At 45.9% G+C, this 14,812-nt stretch overlaps 1 protein-coding gene across 1 annotated transcript in view; it reads right to left on the bottom strand.

Moving 5' to 3' along the window:
- LOC101327584 (uncharacterized) overlaps positions 1-3,478 on the bottom strand; it is a 36,355-nt gene extending 32,877 nt beyond the window's left edge. The window contains 1 exon segment of the mRNA XM_073795675.1: positions 2,854-3,478. Within this exon segment, the coding sequence (XP_073651776.1) occupies positions 2,854-2,868 (15 nt within the window). The 5' untranslated portion in view covers positions 2,869-3,478.
- Between the last annotated feature and the right edge of the window lie 11,334 nt (positions 3,479-14,812).

A 14,812-nucleotide genomic window follows, 5' to 3' on the forward strand; every position in this document is an offset into this window, starting at 1 on the left:
CAGGACCTCAGGCTATCATTCAAGGCCTGATACCTGTGAACCCCTATCCCAGCTCCCCATTCCCACCAGATATAACAGAGACCTGCAGTTCTCTGAACATCCCACCTCAGTGTCACCTGCAACTGTCTGAACATTCAGAATCCTGAATGTAGTCAGGACTGTCTGCCACATCTTACCCCATCAATTGTCAGAAATGGAACTATTCTATATAACCTGGGACTAAATATAGGATCCTGGACCTGGTGAAAGCACAGGGTCTACAGAGGCAAGAGACAAAAAAGGGATAGAAGTCCTGGGACACTACCATTCCCTGAGGGCATACAGATCAGGATGATAAAACTATCAGGGTGATAATTGGGATGGGTGAGAGGTGGGACCCCTCCATTCACCTGTACAGGGTCCATAAGCATTTCTGTCACTGCCATGGGACCCTGGGGGAAGGAAGCCATGTGAAATGGGTAACAGTGGCAGGATCCTACAGCAGAGCTGGACCACCACTTCTGCCCTACCCTGGTGTAATTAGATCTCAGCCTGAGAGTCTAAGCTCAGTTCCTCACAAAACAGTATTGTCTCTTACTAGCTGAGTGACACTGGAGAAGGGTTAAACCTCCCTGAGCCTCAGGGAAAAGAAAAAGTTTATGAAGATTAAGAATGCTTCCAACCTCACAAGGGTCATATTGTTACCTAACGTAAGGAGTACATACCATGTGTCAGCTATGACTGACCATAGGAACAACGGTTTTGTATATATTTTCAGTGCAACTGAAGTGATACAGTTTTGAAAACTGGGGTCTTTATTTTTACTGCTTTTTTAAGATCTCAGAGGATGTCATATATAAAACTTTGCATTGTTAAGCAAATACCTAGAGGCAAATCAATGCCAAGCCAATTACAAATTGTTTGCATAAATTTAACTGAGTGAACAGGCTTATTTCTAATTACCTATGTGTATGTATTTAGAGGAATATTGATAAATTAGTGTTTAAATTAATTTTCATACATTCTTTTTGCGGTACGTGGGCCTCTCACTGTTGTGGCCTCTCCCGTTGCGGACGCGCAGGCTCAGCGGCCATGGCTCACGGGCCTAGCCGCTCCGCGGCATGTGGGATCTTCCCAGACCGGGGCATGAACCCGTGTCCCCTGCATCGGCAGGCAGCTTCTCAACCACTGCGTCACCAGGGAAGCCCTCATACATTCTTAAGTTAATAAGTTGTAGCAAGGGGCTGAGCAGGCAGGTCAGCTATTAGTTCATTCAGCAACCAGGCCTACCCATTAAATAATCCTCAAAAGGGAACAGTGGATCATCCCTCTTGCCCTGAGGGTTGGAGGTGAGCTGGCAGTGCCCTCGTCTAGGACCCACTGGCTGCACCACTCTGGCTCACCTTCCCCTTGCTCCATCAGGAGTGGCCCTGAGGATCAGTAGAGCCTGCAAGTGGAGAACTCACACCAGCACACACTGCAGGCTCCACAGAAGGGACGTTCCTTACCCCATCCAGGCCTCCCTTCCTACAGACACAGGCCAGAAGCCCTCCTATGTCAGGTCTGCTCTTTTCTGAAGGGAGCACCAGGGATGCCAGCACCCAGCCCTCATGTCCTCCCCTCAAACTCTCGCCCCTCCCTCACCACAGGGCCCATCTCATGTAACAATCTTAAGCCTCCCTGGTGACGCAGTGGTTGAGAATCCGTCTGCCAATGCAGGAGACACAGCTTTGAGCCCTTGTCCAGGAAGATCCCACATGCCGCGGAGCAACTAGGCCCATACGCCACAACTACTGAGCCCGCGCTCTAGAGCCTGCAAGCCACAACTACTGAGCCCAAGTGATGCAAATACTGAAGCCCGTGCACCCTAGAGCCCATGCTCCGCAAGAAAAGAAGCCACTGCAATTAGAAGCCCACGCACCACAACGAAGAGTAACCCCTGCTCACCGCAACTAGAGAAAGCCCGCGTGAAGCAACAAAGACTCAATGCAGCCAAAAATAAAAACAAACAAACAAAACAATCTTAAGCCTCCCTCCTCAATCTGATCCCCAGGTCATGCCCTGGTCCAGTCCACACCCTCCATACCTTTGATATTTCCAACACTGTCCCCTTCCTCTACTTCCAGACTTTATGTTCACCTCCATATATGGTATCTCCATTTGGTGACATCTCCATCTTGATACATGTCAGGATCAACATGTCCAAATACAACTCATGATCTTCCCCCCGAACCTGCTCCTCGCGCTGACTTCCTCATCTCCCCACTTTCAGATGTTCAGGCAAAAAAATTTGGATGGTACTTCATTCCCTACTTTTGCTTACAACCGTATTTTATGCAGCAGGAAATCCCATTTACTCCAAGTTTGAGATTTTTCCAGAATCTCATCCCATCTCCCAATGTCGCACTACCTTCCTGGCCCAGCCCCTGCCATAATTCTCCTGGGGTCTATCGCGGTGGTCTCTTCAGCAATCTCCCTGCCTCCATTCGCATCCTATTCTCCCAATTTTTAACTTCTAACTCTGAACACGGTTCTCCCATCCCCAATCCCTTCACAACCTTCCATGGATTCTACCTGCTCAGGTTGCCGTTTCAGGTGAGACACCTCGTCCCCCTCTGTCCCCGACAAAAGGGACCCCAGGTTTCCCCAATGCTTCCGACTCCGTAGCACCTGCAATCCGTGCACCGGCGGCCCCGAGGGTACTCTCTCCTTCACCCCAGTCCACTGGTGGAAAAGGGACCCCTCCCAAGGCCGCCCTCTGTTCTGGACTCTGGGGCTGACCGGCAAGGAATTGAGCGGACCCACCTCCTTCCGGATTTGGGACTCGGAGGCGGGGGTCGGGCCGGGTGGGGGCTCGGGAGACGCAGCACCCACCTGAGCCGGCCTCATCAGGGCCGCCTCCGTCACCGGCAGGTGGGAAGAACGGAGCCGGGAGAGGCGGCGAGCGGGGCGGGAACTAGGGCACCGTCGTCAACTACGGGCGCAGGGGGCCTCACAGCCGCCTCTGGGCAGCGGGGCCAACTTCTCTCCTCCCGCTCTTCGCTCCGTCACCTCGGTGCCCACCAAGGGACGCCGACACCCTGAACCGGTGAACAGCCCGACAACCACCCAACCACTACCAGAGACAACGCCGGAAGTCCCGCCCCCAGGCGATGAGCACGCACGTATGCGTCCCCCCCCTAAGCTTTCATTGGCTCAGTCACCGCCGCTTCGCACCGTAGCTGCTTCTGGGTAATGTAGTTTCCGCTGCCACCACTTATGTCTAAGATCTGAGCAGAACTCACTCCCTAAGTGGCTGGTAGTGGCTTTGAGACTCCTTCAGGGGCTCTGAGAAGCGGAGTTTCCTGTCTCCAACGGTGGGCGGGGCGTCCCCGTATCTTAAAGGGGACGCACCCAGATTTCTGGAGAGCAGTCCAGGAATACTTACAGAAAGTTTAGTGACGTGTTATTTCAGACTGTGAAACAGAGCAAGTTCCCAAATCTACACATCCAAAGGGACACACTATATTATAATGATACTCTATGTGCACTCATGGCTGTCAGCTATGCTGTCGCTTTTCAACAACTTGAAACCTAACAGGTCCCTATGAGACTTTCCTAGAACAGATTCCTCTCCCCCATCCCATGTCCTCTGACTGCCTGTTGTCTGTAGAAAAAGTGTAGCCTCCTAGGCCTCCCGGAGGCAGGAAAGACAGGGACAGGCCCAAGGACAGCCTCTTCATGCATAAGGATTAAGCAGAATCAAAACCACCTACTTGTTTTGCACTTAATGCGGCCATGGTGCATGGAGGAATGGCTGGGGTTTTTTTTTTTTTTGCGGTGCTGCGCTCTTGTGGGATTTTAGTTCCCCGACCAGAGACAGAACCCCAGCCCACGGCAGTGGAAGCGCCGTGTCCTGACCACTGGACAGCCAGGGAATTCCCTGGAATGGCATCTAAAACAGAAACTTTGCAACATCTCAGCAAGGAACTCTTGACGGTGAAAACCATGGAGCCAGCGTGTGCTTTGAGGTAGGAGATAGATAGGCTTCGGGGTAACCTGCTGCAACTGGTTTCATGCTGACCCTTTTGATAAACTACTGTTGGGACTAGGAGCCCTAATTGGATGAAAGATGAGAGGGTCCACCCCAGCCTCCACATTCTTGTGGTCAAGATTTCCCAGCCCCACACATGCGCAGAGGGGGTTCTCAAGTCGTCCTCTAGTAACTTTGGTTACATTGTAATATCATTATAATATCATTAGCATTGCAATTTTGACACCCACCCCCAATAGGTTTTGCTTAGGTGTTCTTGGGAAAGATTCAAAATGGAGCCTGGTGGAAGCCCAAATAAGGAATTGCAGATGACACTATCGTAGGGGAGGGAAAAGGGGAGTCACCCTGGCCCAAACCCTGGAAGATTAACCCCATACTAACAAACTAAGCTGCCCCTATTGCACGCAGCTCACTCCGTGAGCTCCCCTTGTGCTTTCCCACATGTACTGTGCTTCTAATGAATTCTGTGCCTGCCTTGCAATCTTAGTCTCTTTGTTGAATTCTTTCTCCAAAGAAAACAAAGACCGAGATCCTCTCGTTAGCTAAAATCATTCCCTGAGTTCCAGAGAGTAAATTTAATCACAAAGTGAGAAAATCCAGACGGGAAGTAAAACAGTCAAACAAGACAAAATAATAATTGTTTACTTGTTAAACAAAGTCAAGGACTTTTAGTTCCTCTTCAAGGGTTATAGATAATATTCTGAGCCATGACCTTTGAGCTCTTTTACAGATACTGAAACCTGCACCAAGTGGGAAAAATGAACTACATGCAGCCTGCAAGCACATAAACACCAGAATGTTTGGAACCAGAAGGTTGGTGATGTTGACTCCAGATTACCTCACCACCAACCAATCAGAAGAATGTCCACGAGCTGATCACACACTCTACAACCCCCTCCCTCATCCTATCTTTGAAAACCTTTCCCTGGAAGCCTTTGGGGAGTTCGGGTCTTTTAAGTACTAGCTGCCCTGAATTCCTTGCTTGGCACCCTGCAATGAACACTGCCCTTTCCTTTACCACAACCCGATGTCAGCAGATTGGCTTTCCTGCCTATGGGCAAGTGGACCCAATTTTGCTTCGGTAACAGACTGAAGCTCTGTATTCGGTTTAATGACCTTCAGCATATTTGGTCCAGGACAAGAAAGAAAAGACTTCAGATAGAGCCATGGTAGGGATAATGGAGGAAGAATGACAGGAAATGCAGAATTGCTTGAAAGGGTGAAACTGTGACTCTGGTTCCCAGAAAAACAGCTTTTCTGGCTGTACAGTCAGTGATTCTGTTTGAACCTAGTGAACAACAGTTTCTTCAAACAATATTTATTACTCCATGTCTGAGATATTTTCCAATTCTTTTAAGAATCTGAAACCTACCTGAAAAAGAATAGTGATCTATCACATTCCATCTTCTGCTGGGACACTGTGTGATCTTTTAATAGAGCACGTGTACAAGGGGAGCACCTTGCCCCCGAGACAAATGTGTGGGATTCTAGTCTCTCCTCTTCTTGCTAGGAAGTTATTTATCACTTCACCTCAAATTGCAGCAACAGTGTCTTCACAGGGAATTTAAATTATCTGAGAAAAACACTTGTGAAATGGAAATTACTGAAAGGTATTATTGATTATGTAGTTATTAAAATAAAGCAGCAGAAATAGTTCTAGAAAAGCATATGTGTGACATGTAAAAAAAAAAAAAAGTTAAGCTCTTAGCCAAGTTTAAGCAAGAGATAGTGAAGTCTGAAAAGCCAGAAAATGAAGCTGAGCCTGTGGCTTTTCTCTCCAAAATGTGCTTCTTTTTAATACTTGAAAACATGGCTCATTAACTCCTTGGAGTGATAGATTGAGACAATCTTTTGAAAGTCTTGCCAGAAACGTGAGAATGAATACGGAAGCTATGTTGTAGTGTGTATTTACTGTTCTAAGAAATGTTCAGTGAGCACCTACTGGGTTTTAGGCACAATTGTAGGTGAATGTGACACATGTGGAATAGGTTTGCCGGCTGCTCTGTGTATGCAGGAATGTTGCATATTTCCTAAAATTCTGTATTTGTCTATTTAGCATTCTTTTGTGGCAAGACCAAACAAATCATTTCTCTCTCTTGCAATTCAGTTTTCACAGGCTCTCAAATATATTGTATATTTAATATTAATATTACATATTATAAACACCCCTAGGACAAACCCTAACATGTGTTTTTTCTTCTTGCTAAATAAGGGATGTGTCCACCTAGGTATTCTGTGCTTCTTTAGCCATAAAAGCATTGTAGAAATTAAGTAACCTCCACTAAGGAAAAGTAAAAATAAGATAAATTCCCTAAGAAAAGGACATAGAAAACGGACCCAGTGTGTCTAACAGGGACCCAAAATAAAATGGAGTCGGGAGGGAGGGGCCTTCCTCCCCACCCCCGCTGGGCAGCTCCACTGTCCGCTTCTTGATTCTAAAATATTTCTAGCGCAATGATGACCCCCTTCTCTCCTTGGCCTAGGGCAGCCCGCCCCCTCCATAGAAGGGCTGTTGATCCAAGCAGAGAGGGCCAAGGGGCCAATCTGGAAAGGCCAGCAGAGGCCTCTCCCAATACTCTTGGGGACAAAATATATTTAATGGTTAAGGGACTCGTCCCAAGTCTGACAGCTAGAACAGTAGAAAGGGCCAGAAACCCTCCCACACAATCTTGAACCTACTCCAGGACTAGGATCCGAGGGTAGTTGATCTGCACCGTTGATTCAGTATAGTTCAGAACTCCGCCATGGCATAGATATTTTTATTTATTTATTTATTGACTGCACCATGCGGCACTCGGGATCTTAATTCCCCGACCAGGGATCGAACCTGTGACCCCTGCAGTGGAAGCACGGAGTCCTAACCACTGGACTGCCAAGGAATTCCCCGGATTTTTTTTTTTATAAATTTATTTTATTTATTTTTGGCTGCATTGGGTCTTCACTGCTGCACACAGGCTTTCTCTAGTTGTGGTGAGCGGGGGCAACTGTTCCAGTGCGCGGGCTTCTCATTGCAGTGGCTTCTCTTGTTTGGAGCACAGGCTCTAGGCACGTGGGTTTCAGTAGTTGTAGTACACGGGCTCAGTAGTTGTGGCTAGCGGGCTCTAGAGTGCAGGCTTAGCAGTTGTGGTGCATGGGCTTAGCTGCTCTGCGGCATGTGGGATCTTCCCGGACCAGGGCTTGAACCCGTGTCCCCTGAATTGGCAGGCGGATTCTTAACCACTGTGCCACAAGGGAAGCCCTCCCTGGATATTTTTAGAAGAAAAAAAAGTTTTCTTTTCTCCCTTTTCCTGAATATATGGTAAAATTCCAAGTCTTCATCACTGCCTTTCCTTTGGAACCACATCTAAAAGAGAGTAGCTTGTCCTACACTGGTCTACACTTATGGCTAAATTTTCCTGTATTCCTAACTGTTCTGTATATGCTGCATTTAGACTTACTTATGGCAAAGAAGACATTCTTTTAAATGAAAACAAATCTCAAGAAATCATGAAGATATATAAAACTACATACACCTAAAAATCTCTGAATTCAGGTCCCATTTTCTGTTACATAGGAGTGAACAGAACTCCCACACCCACCCTTTTTTAATATAATAAAAGGGCCTTAGCATGGTTGCAACTGTCATCACTACAGTAAGCTGGTTTATAGATGTTTTCCATTGAATATCACAATAAAGAGTACCTTGTGCTATGAAAAAATTAAATAAAATGGAGTCAGGCAGTCATGACAGACCTGGTGTTCAGTCATGTACTCTGTGTTCTTAGAAAAACCATGACCAAAAACTGTAAGGACTTCAGATTCTGCTAAGGGTCCTACCTAGAATAGTCCCTGAGGAGAAGCTCTGATAACAGCCAATCATCAAAAACTTGAAGTCAAGCTGCATATGTTACTGAACCAAACTTGGGTCCACTTGCCCCATGCACAGTAATGCCAATCTACTGACACTGGGTTGTGGTGAAGGAAAGTACCAGGTTTATTGCAGGGCACCAAGCAAGGAGAATGGGTACCTTATGCTCAGAAGATCTGAACTCCCTGATGGGCTTTCAGGGAAGGGTTTTTAATGACAGGAGAGGGTCACAGGGTGTGTGATCAGCTCATGAACAATTCCTGATTGGTTGATGGTTAGGTAACAGGGTGGTATTTCAGAAATCTCAATTATCAATTACCTGGCTCCAACCTGTCTGGTGGTAGCATGCAGTGAACTTCCTCCACCTGGTGGGGGTTTTAGTATCTGCAAAACAACTCAAGGATATGGCTCAAGATATTATCTACAGGCTTTGAGAAGGAACTAAAGGTCCTTGACTTTGTTTCATGGCTAAACTATCATCATTTTGTCTCACTTGAATGCTTTCCTTTGTTTCTACATTTTCTTACTTCTCTGATTAAATTTGTTCTTTGGAACTGAAAGAAGGCCTAAAAGGCTAAAACTTTCCAACAAGTAAGAGGCAGGGGACACAGGGGTGGGGAGTTCTCTTCATGGGAAGGCCATACAGGGTCCTGCTCCATTTCACAAGGGCTTGTGGTCAAGCTGCAAGGACCATCCATTCCTTTTACAAGTCTGCCAACTGTGGCTTTTGTAGGTTTTGCTTTTAAAAATTCCTCACCCCCTTCACCACCCCTCCCAAACGTAGTTTCATTTATAGCTGAAGGCTGTACATCTCTGGTTTGCAAACCTTGTGAACGATAAGCTGTCCTTTTGCTTTAAGATAACCCTTGGGTCTTCCCTGGTGGTGCAGTGGTTGAGAATCCTCCTGACAATACAGAGGACATGGGTTCAAGCCCTGGTCTAGGAAGATCCCACATGTCATGGAGCAATTAAGCCCGTGCACCACAGGTGCTGAGCCTGTGCTCTAGAACCCACGAGCTACAACTACTGAGCCCGTGTGCCACAACTCCTGAGCTCACGTGCCACAACTACTGAAGCCAGTGCACCTAGATCTCATGCTCCGCAACAGGAGAAGCCACCACAATTAGAAGCCCGCGCACCGCAACGAAGAGTAGCTCCCACTCGCCGCAACTGGAGAAAGCCCACACACAGCAACGAAGAACCAACACAGCCATAAATAAACAAACAAATAAAAGAATGATCTCTGAGAGCTGAGAGAGGCTGTGTACCTCCAAGAGTTACTGTGTTACAAAAAGTAATAATAACCCTTGATTCTTTTCTGGGATTTTTTTCTAATTTAGGAGGGTAGTATAATCCCCACCCTTTACCTCCTGCATGTGACTAGGTTTCATGTGGACATCCGTGGATTGCTGAGACTCTCATTTTTAGGGTGTTGAGAGTTTAGCTAAGCTACTCCGTCGTGTTGCTACCTTGGCATCCATTTTGTTTGGCCAAGCAGCCTGCAGGGTCCTTAACCTGACACTTCCCCCTCATGAAATCACATGCCCTGTTAGCTATCCCCAACAATGCTGAGGAATATGGGACATCTTCTTTGGACAAGGGACCCAACTCAGGCTACTGCCAAATGCCCCTCCTCAAGCTGATTCTGGGAGGCAAATAATCTTCATATCCAGGGTAAGAAATTGGTGAGGTCCTTCAGACATTCCCAGGAGGCCTCGTGCAGCAATGCAAACTGAACCAAATATGGACTGACAGCTATTCTTTATCCTCTTGCTATTCCATCCTGAATAGCAAATACAAACTAGAGGTGCCCACTAAATCCGTTCACTGTTTCATTCTGTTGTCAATCCACAGCATACAGTAAATAGAACTCTATGTCCCTTAATCAATAAGAACTTTACCATCACAAACACCAGCAGTGTGAGCTGGAGAGTCCTGGGTCGGGTGACTTTGAGGGTGGAAAAATCAACCCAACCATTACAAGTCAATCAAATATACTCACTAAGAAGGGCAATCTCCACAAGCTGCCTGCAGAAGCCAGCTGGAGTCCTCTTTTCCAGAACTGGGTAATATCCCACCCAAAACAATCAGTGGGAAGGGAATGAGATACCCCAAAAATCAAGAGACGGGTGAGTCCTCCAGATGAAGGGAGAAAGCATAGTTTCCTGCCTGCTGAGCACTGTACAGATGATTCATACACACTGCGGCACCCTGCCGTGTGGCAGAGGAGGGAAGGCTAACGTAACAGATACTGGCAACAACTTATTTCTGGCAAGGACTCCAGGAAGGTCTGGAAGTGCAAGGTGTATCATGAAAGCTTCCAATATATGTGGTACTTAAGAGAATCTCCCTAGGGGACTTTGGTGGTGCATTGCTTAAGAGTCCGCCTGCCAATGCAGGGGACACTGGTTCGAGACCTCGTCCAGGAAGATCCCACATGCCGCGGAGCAACTGGGCCTGTGCGCCACAGCTGCTGAGCCCGCGTGCCACAGCTGCTGAGGCCCACGTGCCTAGAGCCCAGGCTCCACAACGAGAGGTCACCACAAGGAGAAGCCTGCGAACTGCAGCAAGGAGTGGCCCCTGCTTGCCGCAACTAGAGAAAACCTGTGCACAGCAACGAAGAAGACCCAACTCACCCAAAAAAAAAAAAAAAAAAAAAAAGAGGTGCTGGACTTCCTAACCTTGAAAAAATATGTTCTTGGTGACACTTGGGTAGATAAAAGGCAGAATTCTGTGTTACCTAGGGCTTAGAATGAGACAAGGGCATCAGGCAGGGCACACAACGGGCTGTACAGGGACACAGTAAGCAACCTGGAGCTGTACGGAGCACCCTATGTATAGCAAGAGGTCTGGGGCTAGCTAGGTCTCTGAGGCTCCCCATGGATGACGTGGCTGGAATAATTTCATGGTGTCAGGGGCATAGAGGCTGTCTCCAGTTGCCTGGTATCCTGGCTCTAGGACATAAGGGATGGGGTATAGCAGTCCAGAGTGTGAGTGCCTGATATAGACAGTGATTGGGTGTGGACTTAATCAGCTGCTCCAAAAGGGAAAATGACTAGCATCAAGCCAGGGACTCAAAACTGGAGCAAGACAGTATTTTCATAAAACTATATATCAAAACACTGTGGTACTGTCATAAAGACAAACATTTAGACCAATGAAACAACAGAGTGCCCAGAACTGGAAGCCAATATATTTGATCAAATAATCGACAAGTGTGCTAAGACAATTCAATGGGAGGAGGAAAGTCTTTTTTTAATATTTATTATTTATTTATTTATTTGGCTGCGCCAGGTCTCAGTTGCATCACGTGGGATCTTCGTTGAGGCATGTGGGATCTTTTAGTAGCGACATTTGAACTCTTGGTTGCAGCATGTGGGATCTATTTCCCTGACCAGGGATTGAACCTGGGCCCCCTGCATTGGGAGCGTGGAACCTTAGACACTGGACCACCAGGGAAGTCCTGGGAGGAGAAAAGTCTTATCAACAAATTGTAGTAAAGTGGATATCTGCATTCAAATGAATGAAATTGGACCCTTACCTTACACCACACCCAAAAATGAGCTCAAAATGGATCAAAGACCTAACAGTAAGATATAAACCCATAAACTCTTAGGTGAAGACAAAGGGAAAAAGCTTCATGATCCTGGATTTGGAAATAACTTCTTGGCATTGGAAAAACATAGGAAACAAAAGCAAAACTCGATAAAATTACAAACTTCTGTGCAAAGGACACAATCGACAGAGTGAAACGACAACCTATTGAATGGAAGAAAAACATTTGCAAATCATATATTTGATAAGTATCTAGATATACACAAAGAACTGCTACAACTCAACAATCAGAAAATAATCTGATTTTAAAAGGGGAAAATATAGCCATTTAAAAAAAGAATATACAGGACTTCCCTGGCGGCTCAGTTGTTAAGAACACGCCTGCCAATGCAGGGACACGGGTTTGAGCCCTGGTCCGGGCAGATCCCACATGCTGTGGAGCAGCTAAGCCCGTGAGCCACAATTACCGAGGCTGCGTTCTAGAGCCTGTGAGCCACAACTACTGAGCTTGTATGCCACAACTACTGAAACCTGTGCCTACAGCCTGTGCTCTGCAACAAGAGAAGCCACCGCAATAAGAAGCCCATGCACTGCAACGAAGAGTAGCCCCCACTCGCTGCAACTAGAGAAAGTCCACGTAACAACGAAGACCAAACACAGCCAAAAATAAATAAATAAATAAATAAATAATTAAAAAAAAAAGAATATACACAATTGGCCAAGAAGTATGTGATCATTAATCATTAGGGAAATGCTAAATAAAATCACAATGAGACACTACACATTCATTAGGATAACTACTAGTAAACATGAAATGGAAAATAAAATTATGTTGAAGAGGATGTGGAGATACTAGAACTCTGTGGACCTTTGATGGGAACATAAAATGTACAGCCAATAAAGGAAACAGTTCAAAATACTAAAAATAGAATGACCGGGACTTCCCTGGTGGTGCAGTGGTTAACAATCTGCCTGCCAATGTGAGGGACATGGGTTTGAGCCCTGGTCCGGGAAGATCCCACATGCCGTGGAGCAACTAAGCCCACGTGCCACAACTACTGAGCCCACGTGCTGCAACTACTGAAGCCCACGCGCCTAGAGCCCGTGCTCTGAAACAAGAGAAGCCACCACAATGAGAAACCCGCCCACCACAACAAAGAGTAGCCCCGCTCGCCGCAACTAGACAAAGCCCGTGTGCAGCAACAAAGACCCAATGCAACAAAAAATAAATTAAATAAATTAATTTATTTAAAAGAAATAGAATGACCATATGATCCAGCAATTCCACTTCTGGCTATACACCCAAAAGAATTGAAAGCAGAATCTCAAGGAGATATTTGTGCAGTCATTCTCACAGCTGCACTCTTTACAATAGCTAAAATATGGAAACTAAGGAAGTGTCCATCAATGGAAGAATGCATGAGGATGTGGTATATGCATACAATGGAGTATTATTCAGCCTTAAAAAGGAAGGGAATTCTGAAACATGACACATGATAGATTAATCTTGAGATTATTATAACTGAAGTAAGGTATTCACAAAAAGACACAAACTGGGGACTTCTCTGGTGGCGCAGTGGTTAAGAATCCACCTGCCAATGCAGGGGACACGGGTTCGATCCTTGGTCTGGGAAGATCCCACATGCCACACAGCAATCAAACCCGTGTGTCACAACTACCGAAGCCCGTGTGCCTAGAGCCCATGCTCCGCAACAGAAGTCACCGCAGTGAGAAGCCCGTGCAGTGCAACGAATAGCCCCTGCTCACTGCAACTAGAGAAAGCCCACGTGCAGCAACGAAGACCCAATGCAGCCAAAAATAAATTGTAAAAAAATCACTTTAAAAAATATAAATAAAATGAAATACATAAGATAGCAAGTTTTATGTATGTGTGTTTTAACACAGTAAGAAGGGAAAAAAAAACCCCAAAGTACATAATATGTACTTCACAATGCCATTCAGAGCAGACTTTTGGCTGAAGTCCTTTCCCCATTTGCTTCCTTCATAAGTTCTCTCTCTGGTGTGAATTTTTTGGAGCCAAATGAATGAGAGTTTTGGCTATAGACTTTCCAACATTCACTGCACTCAGAAGGCATTTCTCCAGTGTAAATTCAACAATGTTTAATGAGGCCAGAATCATATGTAAAGAAGTTCCCATATTTGCTGTTCTTTTTTTTTTTTTTTTGGCTGCGTTCAGTCTTTGTTGCTGTACGCGGGCTTTCTCTAGTTGCTTGGAGCAGGGGCTACTCTTCTTTGTAGTGCACAGTCTTCTCATTGAGGTGGATTCTCTTGTTGCGGAGCACCAGCTCTAGGAGCACGGGCTTCAGTACTTGTGGCACGCGGGCTCAGTTGCTCCGATGTATGTGGGATCTTCCTGGACCAGGGATAGAACCCGTGTCCCCTGCATTGGCAGGCGAATTCTTAACCACTGCACCACCAGGGAAGTCCCCCATATTCGCTGTTCTTATAAGGCCTTGTATCAACATGAACTTGCTGGTGTGTAACAAATCTGGCGTTTTACTACAAAATTTCTCACATTAGCTGCACTAATAAGGCCTTTCTCTAGTGGTATTTGTCCAATGTCTCATGAGTGTGGAGCTGCAACGAAAGAATTTCCTACATCAAAACACTCATAAGACCTTTCTCCAGTATGAATTCTCTGATGTCTAATGAGTGACATGGTACCTTCACACACACATAACCTGACACATATACTTGAGCTGTTTTGCAGAAACTTAGACCCCCACCCAGGTGGAGGATGCTGACCACAACCGTTATATTCCAGAAACATCACCCTCTTACCTCAACAGCAACCAATCAGAAGAAGGTCCACGAGCTGCATCCCTCAACCCTCTAAATGCCCGTCCCTAAAATCTATCAGGAAGTTTGGGTCTTTTGAGCTACAGCTGCTTGTTCTCCTTGCTTGATACCCTGCAATTAACACTGTACTTTCCTTCACCACAACCCAGTGTTAGTAGATTAGCTTTGCTGCACAGCGGGCTAGTAGACCCAAGTTCAGTTTGATAGCAGACATTAGACATTTTAAAAATCTGCTACCTACAGCCTTGCGGTTTCAAGAGTCCCCCTTGTAACTACGCAGACATTTCCAACTCCAGTCAATCCTTGCTTTACAAGCAGCCTTACCTCATGACAGCTCCAATTATAATTCTTCATTAAAAATTTATGGAACTAACTGTGACCTTCTGTTTTTTGCCTTTATAACCTTCCTCCATTTTGTAGTCCAGGGAACCACAATTTTAGTGCTTCTCAAAACTGTGTCTCCCAGGCTGCAGTCCTAACAAGCCCCAAATAAATGTGTCTTAACTTCAATCAGGTATTCGTTTCCGAAATTTTGGTTAACACTCATAACACATAAAAGTATTATGCAATAGACTATG

This window comes from Tursiops truncatus, chromosome 19 (assembly GCF_011762595.2).
Source record: "Tursiops truncatus isolate mTurTru1 chromosome 19, mTurTru1.mat.Y, whole genome shotgun sequence".
In the NCBI taxonomy this organism is placed as follows: Eukaryota; Metazoa; Chordata; class Mammalia; order Artiodactyla; family Delphinidae; genus Tursiops; species Tursiops truncatus.